This window comes from Watersipora subatra, chromosome 9 (genome assembly GCF_963576615.1).
Source record: "Watersipora subatra chromosome 9, tzWatSuba1.1, whole genome shotgun sequence".
Taxonomy (NCBI): Eukaryota; Metazoa; Bryozoa; class Gymnolaemata; order Cheilostomatida; family Watersiporidae; genus Watersipora; species Watersipora subatra.
Genome location: NC_088716.1, coordinates 62158282 through 62174664, shown reverse-complemented (window position 1 = coordinate 62174664; position 16383 = coordinate 62158282). Strand labels below are relative to the sequence as shown.

Sequence of the window (16383 nt, the reverse complement as noted above, 5' to 3'; positions counted from 1 at the left end):
TTTTCAACACTGAGCGCCTGTATATCTGTATTCGCTCAAGGGAATGGCCTAGCTTCTCTGAGTTGATTAGGGAAAATTTATTATCTAACTGCCAAATAATCAAAAAGAAATATTATTAATATAACAACATCATTTTAATAATTGAGAGGTTAATTCAAGCTGTTCATGCTCATGAAAATGGACAAACCCAAACCAAGAGTCATAATGCTTCAACAGATCTGCTGGGACTATCATGGCTGGGCTAGTCCTACAAGCATATCTGAGAGACTAGCATAAAGTTTGTACAAAAGACCGCACCACGAGTACTTGAGCTGACCTGCCTGCCAGTGCCTCAGTGTCTTCTGCTTACCAGTCATCTTCATCTATATATATATAAATCTCAAAGTTTGTGTATGCGTGTATGTCCTTCGGTATGTCTGACAACAGCTATTAAAATCTTTGAATTAAAATCTCGCATCGTGCTGGATTTGAACTCTGAAGATTGCAACCGCAGGTTTGTAATCCAATTGTCTAACCACGATTCACAGAAGGCTTTCATGATTCATAGCTCTTACTATATACTGTATACACCCATTTACCATTTCATACCCTAAAGATGTATTAATTAAAACTCTAAGAAACGCCATGCTTTTTTGTATTTTCATGAACTTCTATTTCTGGTTTTTCGTAAGGTTCAATTGCTAAATCGGTAAAGGCTAATACTTTTCACGTGGACAATTGTATTATCTCGAGTAGGAATAGCTTCTACATTCTCGCCATTCGGTGAGATAAAGTACCAGACAGAGACAGTCCGATATCTCATTTTTACATTTGTACCAGTATCGAGAGGTACAAGTATCGCCGTATTCAAAGTTTTGATAGATAGCTTCTGCTGAAACAGTAATTTTTTTTATACACACACACACTTCTATGCAAGAATTGTTATTTATTCTACATATTCAAAATTTTTATTTTGTTTTCTCCGTTCGTATTAATTTTATCATTACCAAATCATTTTTTATAGTAATCGTAGCAAAACAGACTTAATTCAGCTATTTATTCTTCCTTGCTAATTATTCCACATTCAAACACTTAAATTACAGTTGTATTATTTTGTTTCTCAAATTATTTAATCCGCACAAAACATTTTCCTCATAATATGAAGTTTGAAAGTTACAGTTGTTTGACAAAGTTTTAAAACCTTTACAGTCGTTTCATTTTTTTTCTCAATTTGCTTAAACTGCGCAAGACACTTTTCTCGTGATATGAAGTTTGAAAGTTAGAATGGCAACTGTTGTTATATGTTAAATAAAAATAAATTTTCTGTGCAAAAACTTTTATTACCCGGGCAACACCGGACATTCATCTAGTGAATATATAATAGAAACAGAGTTCAAATAGCAGAAGAATGTTCTGGCTTTTTATTTTTGTTAACATACGCAGAACAGCAGAAATTAATGTACTCTCTTAACTCATAGGTCTATAATACCAAACCACAGCAAGAAAATGGCAAACTTTGTAAAAAAATCAGGCATTGGCCAAAGATAATAAAAAACAACATTTATATGTACGTAAGATCAAAAATATGTCCAAACACTTCTCACCGCAACCTTGTAAAAATGAGTAAGATTGATCGCACTCGTTATGCCTTGTTTTGTAACAAATCCCTTTAAACTGCTTGAGTTACAGTCAAAAGACAAAGCGCTGTAGTGTACAAATATGATGTCAGGAAGTCATTGAATGGCTGGTAAGAAGACAGATAATTCTTCAGATCTGAGCTGTATTCAATGTCCGACATAACTGCTAAATGTTCTCCCTGTGGTGCGCCTCCTCATAATTTAGTTCGGGCAAAGAGGGGACAATTCCATTAGGATTCAACAGCTTCAGGACATGAGACAACTGCAAAGGTATCAATAGACACTGCAATATCTACATAAACAATTATGAGAGCATCCTGTAGAGGCGTAAGGTGATATCTAACGTAAGTAAAAGCACACAATGTACCAACATTTTTCAAGCATAAGTGAAGTTATAAAAGAGCCTTTTGGCTCTCGAGAACTCTCATAGAATAGAAATCTTTTGGCTGAATTTTAGGAAGTTGTTCATATTCACTGTTTCCATGATGCGCAGTACTTCGGAGTTATGCTCTCTCCGAATCATGGAAACGGCGGGAAATCATTGCGCACTGATCAGGGCAAAGCCAGTGCAAATTCGCAGCAAGGAAACAGAAATTGCGCAGTGGCTGCGCATAGCTTTCTTGCTGTGAAGGCAGATTCATCGAGGGCCATAAACTAGTACAAAAGTTATCCCGCTTATCTTGTTTTTTTTCTATTCTTCCGATCTTCTTTCATCTATATTTAATTATGGTCTGCACCCACGAGGATGATGAGGTGATTACTTTCCCGGACTTTGTTACCGATGCCAACACTTTTCGAAAAATAGGTGGCAAGTCTTAAAGTAACATTTAAATATATTACTTAAAAACACTTAATAAAAATACATTACTTTGTAAAAATTGTGTTAAGGTTTGTAAAACCTTGTGAATGTGTATTGTAAGTGAAAGTATAATGATGACAGAAGCATAAAAAGACCGTTTCTGATGTTCGGTATCCATGATCGATTCTATGTACATGTATGTCTCCATCCGGCGATTCGATTTATACAATTTCTCTTCTTTGGCTAATTTGCTGAAAACCACTGCGCAGCATGTAAATGTACCATCCCCTCGACTTCGGATGGGGCTGCATTGAAGTACTGCACATCATGGAAACATGGTGTATATAGTGTTTCAATAGCTTATTAATACTTAGATACATGTTATAACTTACAAAGTATCCTCTGACGATATGCTCAAACACAACGGTGCTTCTTACATTTCCTGTTTGGTAAATGTCTCTTGTGTATGGCCAGAGAGCAGCATAGTCTGTCAATAAGAACAACAAAGCTACTACAACAGTTGCTGTTGGCATATTTCATATCACTTTGGACACTAGCTTAGTTCCTTTAGCTGAAACGTTGGTGTTTCACTAAATAGCCATGCGCGCATGTAACCAACATACTCTCCACGAATGTGATAATAGGTTTAATTTAGGCAAACATCTGTCATGGCTGGCAGCACAGAAGACATCAAACTAGGTCGCAAAATTGTGACAGCCATTGTGTTTCTCAATGTTCGCAAACTCAACGGCTTTTTAGTGATTTTCTGTTGATAGAGGACACTGTCCACTCCGCAGTTTTTCAGATATCTTTAAACTAAGATAATAACAGGGGCCAACTGGTCTAATATACTTTCTCAATCACTCTGCATGAGCCAGAAGCTCTCTTGTTATTCAGCTAAAATGTACCCAGTAGTTAAAAGCAAAGCGATATTACAGATTACTGTATCCGTGTAGCCTTTGACAGCGTATCCAGTTGTGAACATGCCTTCAACTCAGAAGGGCACTCATATCGAGTCTTAGTTGTGCCTAGTTAACATATTTCAAATGAAATGAAAACATTATGTAGTTTTGTCTGGGCAGTCAGACTCTCCAAAGCTTGTGTTTGACCATTTCATCAGACACACTCAGCCAATAATAATATAAGGGATATTCTGAGCGAGTCTGAACATCATTCCTTACCCAAGAACAGTCGATCAATAGCAGACATCTAGCTTCATCCAATAAACAGGCAACAAAAGCTACGAGAACCCAATCATATTGATGGTCTCCCCTAATGATTTTATAAAACATAACATTGCTTGATCCCCATGAAACCTTAACAAAGCCATATCTTTGGCTCAAACGAATTTCGCCGCAATTTTCATTGAGAATTTGTCCTCGAGTTACGTATAAGAGTACAGACCAGATCATCTTTTGAATTCAGCCCGTTTTTAGCTTTGGATACAACAGTCAGCACTGAGGATGATATGCATACAGTCAGCACTGAGGATGATATGCATACAGTCAGCACTGAGGATGATATGCATACAGTCAGCACTGAGGATGATAAGCATACAGTCAGCACTGAGGATGATATGCATACAGTCAGCACTGAGGATGATATGCATACAGTCAGCACTGAGGATGATATGCATACAGTCAGCACTGAGGATGATATGCATACAGTCAGCACTGAGGATGATATGCATACAGTCAGCACTGAGGATGATATGCATACAGTCAGCACTGAGGATGATATGCATACAGTCAGCACTGAGGATGATATGCATACAGTCAGCACTGAGGATGATATGCATACAGTCAGCACTGAGGATGATATGCATACAGTCAGCACTGAGGATGATATGCATACAGTCAGCACTGAGGATGATATGCATACAGTCAGCACTGAAGATGATATGCATACAGTCAGCACTGAAGATGATATGCATACAGTCAGCACTGAGGATGATATGCATACAGTCAGCACTGAGGATGATATGCATACAGTCAGCACTGAGGATGATATGCATACAGTCAGCACTGAAGATGATATGCATACAGTCAGCACTGAAGATGATATGCATACAGTCAGCACTGAGGATGATATGCATACAGTCAGCACTGAGGATGATATGCATACAGTCAGCACTGAGGATGATATGCATACAGTCAGCACTGAGGATGATATGCATACAGTCAGCACTGAGGATGATATGCATACAGTCAGCACTGAGGATGATATGCATACAGTCAGCACTGAGGATGATATGCATACAGTCAGCACTGAGGATGATATGCATACAGTCAGCACTGAGGATGATATGCATACAGTCAGCACTGAGGATGATATGCATACAGTCAGCACTGAGGATGATATGCATACAGTCAGCACTGAGGATGATATGCATACAGTCAGCACTGAGGATGATATGCATACAGTCAGCACTGAGGATGATATGCATACAGTCAGCACTGAGGATGATATGCATACAGTCAGCACTGAAGATGATATGCATACAGTCAGCACTGAGGATGATATGCATACAGTCAGCACTGAGGATGATATGCATACAGTCAGCACTGAGGATGATATGCATACAGTCAGCACTGAGGATGATATGCATACAGTCAGCACTGAGGATGATATGCATACAGTCAGCACTGAGGATGATATGCATACAGTCAGCACTGAGGATGATATGCATACAGTCAGCACTGAGGATGATATGCATACAGTCAGCACTGAGGATGATATGCATACAGTCAGCACTGAAGATGATATGCATACAGTCAGCACTGAAGATGATATGCATACAGTCAGCACTGAGGATGATATGCATACAGTCAGCACTGAGGATGATATGCATACAGTCAGCACTGAGGATGATATGCATAAAGTGTTGGCAAGTACTTAGAAGCCATCACCACTTACATTTATAAACTATTAAACAAGTTCAAAATCTTTTCTTGTCAATACACTAGAGTTTCACCTTCCCACCAGTTTGAACGGGCATATGGTCATACACAAAGTACCTTCATCATAAATGAGCTTCGACAGACCTGCTATTAGATATGTTAATTCAGCATCTCCAACTTTCAGCCCCAAACCACAGGCTTTTGGAACGGTAGTTGCTCCATATTGGGTTCAAATTTACCCCACACCGGTCTGGGAGTTGTCCTGGACTGGCTTCAAAATTATTTAGAAGCTGCTATATATTGCTTTAGCGGTTGACCGGCGAAGCTCTCTCATAAACATCTGCCAACTAACTGCCGACTTACCAGAGACTCTCTTTCGGCAGCACCTCATGATGAAGTAGACAGGGTCAAACCTGATGAGGACCGCAAAAAGTCTGATGTCAGCAACTGTCAGCTGATCTCCTACCAGATATCTTTTTTTGGACAGTATAGATTCTGCCTGCAAATATTGTCTCGCAGCCTTATGAAGATGTAAATTCTATATAGGTAGTATAGACCACAAGTGTAAATGCCATCAGGCGTCCACCTCATGTCTTATATGTATTATATATAATATAAATATAATATTATATATACTAAAAGAAAATATATTATATATTAACATACATTAATATATATTTTTGTATTATATACTAATACAATAATATGTATTATATATATTGTTGTATTGTTATAACACAATAAACAGTATACATAATACAATAATATTATATATATTATTGTATTATATATACTGTATAATTGATAGTATGAACATATAGGATCGACATTGTATAGTTTGTATCTATCACAAAGCAGGCAATGAAAACCTGACACAAGAAAGAGTAATCTCATTTTACAGTGATTGATACAAACCAGCCATTAAGTCTATACTCTGAAGCCATGAAGATATTTAGTTAACTGTACCTTATCAAATCCACCGAACAGCTTTTCAACAGCCGCATCATACACTTCCTGTGACTCAGCTCTGCCAGGGGTGTACACCATGGAAGCAATAGATCTGAAATGACCATTACACAGTCATAAATACCGCCATTAGGTAGAACAGGAATAGCAAAATTCTACAGTTTGGTGTAGTCAAGAGATATCTCTATATAACCAGGTATGTGTAAACAGACCTATATGAATTAGAAATTTCCCTGTCATACAGCCCACGACCAAAGTGATATTGGAAAAAAGAAAGGGTACTGCTGGTTGAGAAATGCAATATTAGCAGTCAAATGGCACTGCAGTGCAATAGGAGAACTGCAATGGTAGCTGCAATGGTAGCTGTAATGTACTGGGTGTTATTATGTACAACAAATAGCAATAATGAAAGGAAAAGATTATATGTTTATATCTTTCCCCTGCAATAGGAGAACTGCAACATTAGAAGTAAAATGGCAAGCTGTTGTGTAATATACACAGTTTGAAAGACGGTTGTGTTGAATGTAGAATGGTTTTGACAGCTATCTGTAACCAAAGTGAAGAAATGGGTCATGATCACAGAAACCATGGTTAAATCTGGAGTTTGAGATTTAGAGTTATCTACACTAGCAGAAGGAGAAATCTCTCAATTATTTTGCAAAAAAACTTTGATTCCAGCTTAATTACAGTCAATAAACTGAATGCATGTTTACCATTAGTGAGAAAACATAGTTTTGAGAAAACTGGTGTTAATGTTTGAGAAACGGAAACCAATGCACAATTTTGTTTACATTTCAAAACATCATAGCAACCAATATCAACAAGTTGTGATATTTATCTAGATTTTTGTATTTATATGCAAAAAATTATGCTGAATTTAAAACCTAAACAGATTTTAGTTGGCTGTCATAGAAATAACTAAATCTATAAGAAAATGTAGGCCTATCACTTAATTTTGCAGATATTAAAAACAGCTGGCAGTACCGCAATTTTGGGCACAGCCGTAGTATCACCAACAAAACCTTTAGAAAAATAATAACAGTAACATATTGCACACCATCGGTCACTATATACTTCGATCTTGTAAATTCGAATGATTATTCTTATAATTAAATATTGTAATAATCTTATAAGAATCGTTAGAAAAATATCATCGTCATTTCCTTTACTTTCACTGCTTTGGACATCAGTTGGAATACCAAAGTACTCATTATAAGTGTCTAAAATATCTTTAAAATCGGCAAAAAAAACGATTACTTATCAGTACTTCTACGTTAATTACAGAAACCTTCGGCAATTGGACAATGCCATAAACTGGTGAAATGAGCATGTTTAAAAGGTGAAATGCGCGCGGCTTCAAGGTTCTACTATCTGTCGCATGGCTTTATGGGCGTTTTGTTGGCCAGTCTTAATTTTGATTTAAAATGGCTCGTCAGGTTTTAATGGCGATTTTAGATTAAATTAATCTGTCTAGTTATGCATTATTCAATCAGATGGGTAAGTTTTAGGATATTGTCTACACTTTTCAAAGACTTAAATGTGTTCCCATGTGTTTTGTATCGTTACTATACTTAAATGACTCCACACAAAAATGGTTAAATTTTTTTATGACATTTCGGTACACGGGTTTGGGTATGGCGTTGATGAATAATTTTCGGGAGCGGTGTGCGCATATGTATTTATCATAAAGCTCCCAAACACTCGTTTCGCTCGTGTTTGGTCGTGGTATTAGTACAGAGAGGAACCTTGTGAGTTATTAGACCCGTGATATACAGTGAAGAGATATCTCTATATAACCAGCATGTATAAACAGACATCTGGACTGAGGTTAGGAGAATGACAGCGGCTACTAGTCTGTGATTATACAGGTAGGAGGTTGAAATCGAACCAACAGCCAGTAAGATGCACATACTATTCGAAAGATACATACTCTTTAATCCAAGCTTCTGTTTCCTCTATCTCGGCCTGCAGAGCAGGTGGGTTTATATCCACGTCCTTGTTAACGCAGAAGTCATTGAATTCCGAGTTGAACATTCTGAGAATATCACCTGACTCTTGGCTAACAACTCGCCCCAATTTCTTGTCATACAGAGTAGGAAGACACACGACGCCAGAGAAACCTACCAGAATGAATGTCTGGAGTTATACTAACAATGCTAACTTCAATCCGTTCAATATGACAGGCAAGCAGTTAAATACTCTACTAGCAGAGAGAAAGTCAATAAGTTTTTTCCTACATTTTTAGGCGTATAAAAATCAGCAGATGTATAAATCTTTTCCCATCTTCAAAGTTCATGACCTTTGCTTTAGACATTACATATTGTATAGCTAGATTACCAAAACCAGCAACTAATCGAAGCTGCCCGAGCCACCTCCTAGCAAATTGGTCACAAAGTAATGCTGACAGTTATTGGCTGGTCCACTCTATTGTTGATGTGTTGGAAGCACAAACTTCATTCTGATCCTAAATATGTCTATGCCTTCTTCCTAGCTCTTAAAATATACCTAACATTTTCAACGCGAAAAAAACCATCTGGTAAAGAGAGGCAGCCAATGTATACATAAACAAGACCATTAAATGGCAATGTTTACACTTTCATCCTTCAGTAACTATTAATGGATCATCAGGAGATGATTTGCAGAATCTCTCTATTTGTAATGCTCAAACCAGAAACTCATGTCATCTCTTACACGAACTTATTGATGCGATTTAGCGTGTGGTTCACATGACCAAAATTGTTATCTAAGCATGCTTGTACATGTACAATCCTACATTATAACAGCTTACCTGAAGCACCCAACTTTGCTGCGGAGGCTTCATACACCTCCCTCAGATATTCACAGCCATTCACCGAGTCCGCATCGCAGCCATCTTTCTGTAAAAAAATATAACGGAAGGGTATGACTTGCTGTACACGCGCAAGTGAGGAGCTTGTTGAGTCCCGGCTAAACACAGCTATAGTAAAATGTTCTGTTGTTTTATATATTACAAAAATATATTGTATATTTCATTAAACTTGATATGATAAAAAAAACTTTGAGATATACATTCTGTTATTTCTCAAGCAAATGTTGGAAGAGCCGCTGCTACGATGGCTTGTGTTTGATTAAACTCCAATAGCCAATAGTATGGCAGAGTGTTCTCGCATCACCTGATTACTCTACGCACATCTGAGTGTTTACGGCGCACAAAATAGCCTTAGACTTGTATGTAGAAATCTAATCCTCTGGTCTATAGTTTACAACCAAGTAAATTCAATGTCATCAGAGAGGCTCAAATGTTTATGCCACACCGATAAAAACATGAAACACTTTTAACAAAATAATTTATAGATGAGGCAGTCAAAGTAAGACTAGATTCATATCTCTATCAACACCTTTATGTATCTATCATCACTTTATTAACTTGGTCTCTTCAACAAAATGTTTTAAATTTATCGTTTCACATAGTTTCATGTAATGTACATGTACTTGTTTTAATGCAACATGTGAATATGATAAGCAATGAATAAGCAATATGTGATTACTCAAAGTAGTAATTGTTAAGTTAGACATTGCTAAGGTACAACATGAATTAAATTTAATGTTATGTAATCTCATAATAATCTTTGCTTCAACATACATGTACAATGATTTTGACATGAAAAGATAAACATGAATGAATTATCTCTGTAAACTAGATTGACTCCAGACTGCGCTCTCCGCAAAAAGAGTTAAAGCACGACGTGCTGGCCTCATACCTCAGGACTGAATCTCCAACCTTTGCCCTTAACATTCACATAGTCCACAATATCTAGACCGATGACATCCTCCAGTCCCTTGAGAGCCCTAGTAAATGTAACGCTGTGCGAGTAGGGACAGACATGTCCGCCGTAAACAAGATAACGCCCCTTCTCTGGCTGAAACTCTGTACTGCCATCCGCTAGCAAATATACATGAAACTACGATGAACAGTAGTAGCTGCTGCAGTTGTGCCTTTTTACGCATCCTTACTAGGACTAGTGATAGGGAGAGCAGGTGACTACGCTATCCCAGAAACTCAACTCTATAGAATGTGCCGAGTGAGAAGCTTTTCAACACAGCTTTTCAACTTACGTGATATGAATAAATTGTATACAACCATTACCAATTATTTTTGAAAATGATCATTACTAGCTCCTTTAACAATCTTCCACCTAATATCCATTCTCTTAGTACAGAAAGGTATTTTAAACACTATATGTTAAACCATTTATTTGATTTTAGTGGCTGACTGTCAACCTTTTTTCTTCTATGATTGTTGTATGGATCAATTTGAAAAACATTGGTTTAAAGTGAAATTATTGCCAATAAAGTAAAATAGAGATGAAACATATATAAATTACAAGTAGGGTTCTATTATATTATAAGCTAATACTAAAGTAAAAAAATAAAAGAGCTCTACAAGAAATTGGAGCAAATAGTACTTGCTCTATATATAAGGCTAAAACAACCTCTGGTTAAAATGTGATATATCAGTGCAGCCTTATTAAGGGAAAGTCTAAATCCTTCAAACTGAACCAAACATGCACCTTTTATCCAGTCTTTGAATGACTTGATTGTTCCATCTTCCTCTATGACTGTCTTGCTAACCATGCTTTGTCCTAGAGTATAAAGATGAAAGTCATAGTAAAACATCACTAATTACCAATGATTACCAATACAAGTCCTCATAGTAGCAATAGTGTATGTTAAATAACAAGGAAAGACAATCCTTTGTTTTAAGAAGCAAACAACAAATTCATCAAACCAGAAAGACTTACAGAGATTTGAGTACAGAAAGCTTTAGTTTAGGAATATAGAACATACTGTATAGAGTAGTCATGTATCGTTAGTTTATCTCCCATTATACGAAACTCTGGCATGCTTTATTAGACAATATAAAACAAGTAAAAGCATGTTATGCTCAGTGCTATCATATCTCCTAAAGTTCCAAATCGAAGTTTTTACCAACAAGGAAAAACCATGCCCCTGAATACTCTAGCAAAGTGAAGAATAGTCTATGCAGAAGCAAATGCAATTAAAGGCCAAACTAATAGCAATAGCAATAGTCCTAATAGCAGTCCTAATACCATTGAAGACATGAATATTGAAGTACCAACTGCTGATTTGCTTTACTTTGCTGACTAGATATTGTGTGCGGCGATTCCTAAAAATGTCTGCAGACCAATCTTGGTGTTTCTAACTACTTAGATGTATAAGTACTTAGATTACTTCACCCTAAAGTAGCTCTACGTAGCTCTAACATTAGGCAACCAATATGAAGGAGAAGACAAAAGAGCACAAGAGTTATCCAATTTTTTTTAATCCAAAAAGTGTGGTAAAAGAAATCTCTTGAATTATAAAAGTGAAAATAGCTTTTATGCAATAACACAAGTTTTTGTTTGCTCTGGATGCAACTGATATTGTACTAATTGTGTACTACAAAAGAATTAATATCAGCCAACAAAAAACTTACTGCGTGTTCTTTGATTTCATTAAAAGATAAAACTGGTCACAATAGAATTTTTAATTGAGCTTTCCACACAATTCATGATAGCTAGCATGATCACAAAAACAAAAAATACTCACAGTATGCTTTGAACACTCGGCATTCCCTTTTATTACCATGAACGAGGCTTTCAGGTTTGACAATCAAAAACACACTTTTATAAAAACCCTTAGAATGGCAACAAACAAGTGCAAAGTTGGCAAAAATACATAATTGGAACAAACTGAAAAGCTCAATGGACTATCAACCAATAATATCATTGTGACTTTTTACTGAGACCCGCAAAATAATGTTATACAAGTTTTGCATTCTTAGCTACTCATATTCTCTTTATTTAGTTTTGGCAAATGGATGCTACTTATCCACTTTTTTATCTCTATTAATTAGGACATTGAAAATTATTTGGTTAGCATAGCTTTGCATACCATCAGCTATGTTTCTTCTAGCACAATCACTAATAACTTTAGCAGCTCATGATTGAAAGCAAAAACGAGCATATTTGTTGAAAAAAATAACAGGTCGTAACCATCACTCCACAGCTTGTGGGTCTACAAGCAATTTCATTGATTTCGGTATCTTTTTGCGACAGATGAAGCAATGGCGTGCATTAACAAAATATTTCGAGCTAAAGACGGCCCTTGTAATAGACTTTTCAACTTATTAAAAACCCAATGCCCACACTGATTTAAGCTAGTTAATGCTGCATCCTACTTCCCTAGATAATTATATATCACAAGATTATCATGAAGTTGACAACTCGCCCACAACTGCAGAAAATGGTCCAAAATAAGGCTAACTTGGACAATTAAAAGCAAGAGTTCGACCAATCTTAAATGAACAAAACCAATCTTATAACTTTACACGAATAAAACATTTCTTTTCTATAATCATTCTTCTTTACACGTTGCTCGTTGTAGCGTTGAAGGAAAGCTGAAACGGTAACTTGACAAATAACTTTGACTTTAACAAATGACAGACTTTAGTACCGCAGTATGAACATAAAAACAATATTTAACATTGAAATTTTATTTTCTAGTCACAACTAAACTCTGTCATGACTTTGCTGTGAGTGTCAAAGAATTACAAACCCTTCCAAATGATCTTAAGTAGCCGGCTGAAATAAAAAATCAAAGCGATCATCATTTACGTACATCCAATGTAGCCTTATAATCCAACAAACTAACAGTACGCCCGTTTCACAATGTACGTAAATATTAATTAAGAAATTCAGGCTAAAATTAACCATAGTACTTGTACATGTACACGTAGTTGTATATTCACTCACCGCGACTTCACTTCACTCAAGAATCGGGACGAAGAATGTCCCCATACACACCCTTCTCCGCATTTATGTAGTTGTTTCTTGGCTTTATCAATAAGCTGAGAAAGCTCCATAATCCTGCAAGCCTGTGTGAGAGGAGTATGAGAGGCTTTGCCTTCCAAAGGCTATGTGGCTTTCTTAGCCCAAGTTCCTGTAACATAGTCAAGCGAGCAAGAGACGCCTGCATATATACCTATACAACAGTAATTGGCCGTGAGCAATGTTTATATGGAGTAGGAGTTGTCTACTTATAATTAACATGACCCATGAACCCAGAGCCGTATAGCTTCACAAAGTCCCGTGACCGAAAGGAAACAAAACGCTAGTTTCCAAACAAACGGTCCATTTCTAATAAGTTTTAATGGCGTGATCAAAACATTACTACAGTACACAAAATGGCACAAAGTAACTCCCATTTGCTGTTACTCTGAAATTAGTTGCAGACTTGTGGTATTATATATTATTTGAAAGAAGACAAATTTACCTGCGACATGATATTAATAATTTCATAATTTAAAAAAGATAACTCTTTTATGCTCGAGTCAAAAGGCAAGTTTTAATTAAATTGGCATTTGGTAGCTCAAATTGTGATAGGTTTTGTATGTGCAAGTCTCTGGTTTGGGTTTTCAAACGAGCTATATGTTTTATAATAAGAGTAACAGATCAATTCTTATTCAAATTAAATTATGCATTAAATTACCTAAATCATTTGTCAAAAAAATGCACTATTGTATATTTCATCATCATGCAAATATTATATATATAATATTCATTTAGGCATATTTGATGTGCATAGAATATAAATTTTTACATGTGTAATTTATATTGTATATGATATATATAATATATATTATATTTATATAAAAGCGCTGAATGAAATTATATTATAAATTGATATATAATATCATTGTATATTATTTATATACATGTATATTAATAATATATTATGTATAAGTAATTCAATATATATATTGAATAATCTTTTTTATATATCACATATATTGTGTTGGATCCTGCGACCAACACGTAGAGGCGACTAGGTCGGCTTATTCTACCGGTCTGCATTCACCCTTCACAGGCGCTGTGTGCGGGTTGCCCGTGACCAACACGCGGAGGCGACTAGGTCGACTTACACCACCGGTCAACATCAACCACCTTGCACAAGGGATTGCTCCCAGAGTGGTTTTTGTATTAGGTCGACAAGGTCGACGGGGTCGACAACGCTTCTATGAATTTATCACCACAGCACAGCCCATAGACTAGGTCTTTGGAGTTAGCTATATGCTTGGGATGGTTCTGATATCGCTCAAGATAACAGAAAGAGTGTGGTTCCAAATGCAATGCATATATTTGAACGACTAATAAGAGCCGAGGCCCTGCCTTAAGTACATTAGATTATGTAAATGAAGTACAAGGACCAGCCTTCTTTAGGGGCGTGGTTACAAAAAGATAAAAAGGGAATATAACTCCCATTAAAATATATACAGAAGGATGGCAACCTAGCGTTCCATCACACACGCCGCCCCTATAGACGACAATCGGCTATATAAAAACCAAACCAAAAAAAAAGAATAAAATAATATAAGGAAACACAAACAAACTAGAACACACCATAAAATGGAGATAGTCCATGTCTTTAACGGATTCGGTCGCAATCTTCATTGGGTCGACATTCGATTGGCCAATTCTTCTAGGCGACGGGCCGTCCGTCGGAGGTTAGAGGCCTCCTCCCGAAGGGCGTCCACCGTGACTCGGGGTCGAACGTCTCCCAGTCGGCTCTGTATGCTCCCGACCGTCGTTAATGTCTTTCTGGGAGCCGGGTGTAGTTCCAATGGAATCACTAACTCCGATAGTAGGGGCAAGGCTCCGGTAATTGGAGAGGCCTCCTTAACGGTCTCCTTGGTCACTTCCATGGCTGGAGGGTGTAGATACGTGTGTGTGTGTGTGTGCGTATCGAGCTGATAACAAGCAATGAGCGCGCTTTCTTTGGTTTCCAAAATGGCCGCCCTCTGACCTTGACCCCTTCTGGCTTCTCCTGATTGGACAGTACTGGTGTCATAATCTGCTAAATACGCAGGGGGCTTTCTTATTCGTTGGGGCCGTGTGGTGTTTCCAGCCCCAGCGGTACTAGCCTGAGCTCCTACGTTCCCCGTAGTTCTTGCTTCCTCGGTCGCCAATTCGCAGCCAGGGTCGGGGCCAGCCCTCGAGTTAGGGTTGTGTTCCCCTGGAGAGACCAAAAAATCTTCGCTGGGAAGCCGAAGTGATTCCAATCTTCCCGGCGATTGTGGTATTGGTAATTCCATTAATCGACTAGGCAGAAGTGATTCTGAGATAACGGCATCTGGATAACCGTTTTCTCGTGGTACTCGTCTCCGGGGGTAACCTCTCATGTTGGGACGTCGGGCAGGTTCGACTTCAGCTGGGGCTCGTCCTTGTTGCACCGGGCTAGGGCGACAGAGCCTTAATCTTCCTTCAGCCTGAGTGGATCGCTGTCCATATCTTTCTATTTCGTAAGTATGATTTTCGTGACTCCTTAGTACGCGATAGGGCCCCACATACTTGGCCGCTAATTTCGGATTTTCCCCTTTTCTTCGCCGCTTGCTTAGCAACCATACGAGGTCACCCTCATTGAATAGCGGAGGCTCTCTCACATCGGTTGATACAATCTCCTTCTGTCTATCTCGGAGGAGAGTATGGGCTTGCATCAACCGGTCGTGAACAGTCTGGACGTACTCGTGTGTGCTCTTAAATGATTCCAACCTATTTCCATGCAGCAATTGGTCAGGAAGACGAAGCTCCCGACCCAACATCAAATAATTTGGTGTTTCCTTAGTGGCGGAGTGCGGTAGCCCTCGCAACGTCCGCATGATCTGTGGCAGTAATTGATCCCAGTCCTCTTGTCCTCTGCCCAGTAAAAGGGCTCGTAGGGAGTCACCCAATACCCGATTGTTTCTTTCAACCACACCATTCCCTTCGGGGTGGTACGGAGTGGTCCTAGATTTGTCGACTCCCCATAAGTCACATAGCTCTTGGAACAAGGAGGACTCGAATTGGCTCCCCTGGTCGGTGTGGATAATTTCGGGCAGACCGAAGTAACTAAATACTCGCTCATCCAAGACCTGGGCCACCGTTGGGGCTGTAGCGTCAGGGATAGCTAAGGCATCCGACCACCGAGTGAAATGGTCAGTGAGTACCAACACCCAGCTATTTCCTCGAGGTGTCTGAGGTAGGGGTCCCACCAAATCTACGGCTAGACGCTGCCATGGCCGCCC

The 16383-nt window shown here is 38.1% G+C and overlaps 1 protein-coding gene across 2 annotated transcripts; it reads right to left on the bottom strand.

The window, feature by feature from the left end:
• Nucleotides 1-1377: 1377 nt before the first annotated feature.
• LOC137404269 (glutathionyl-hydroquinone reductase YqjG-like) lies at nt 1378-13104 on the bottom strand. Of its 2 annotated transcripts, none has more exons than XM_068090448.1 (9): nt 13076-13104; nt 10832-10903; nt 10022-10203; nt 9070-9157; nt 8212-8401; nt 6282-6375; nt 5679-5814; nt 2808-2902; nt 1378-1878 (listed from the first exon to the last, which is right to left on the bottom strand). In XM_068090448.1, the coding sequence occupies exons 2-9, from the start codon at nt 10893-10895 to the stop codon at nt 1783-1785; spliced, it is 945 nt and encodes a 314-aa protein (XP_067946549.1). In that variant the 5' UTR covers nt 10896-10903; nt 13076-13104; the 3' UTR covers nt 1378-1782. The 2 variants fall into 2 exon arrangements, with proteins under 2 accessions (XP_067946549.1, XP_067946548.1); XM_068090447.1 differs by lacking the exon at nt 13076-13104 and adding an exon at nt 12879-12957.
• Nucleotides 13105-16383: the final 3279 nt, after the last annotated feature.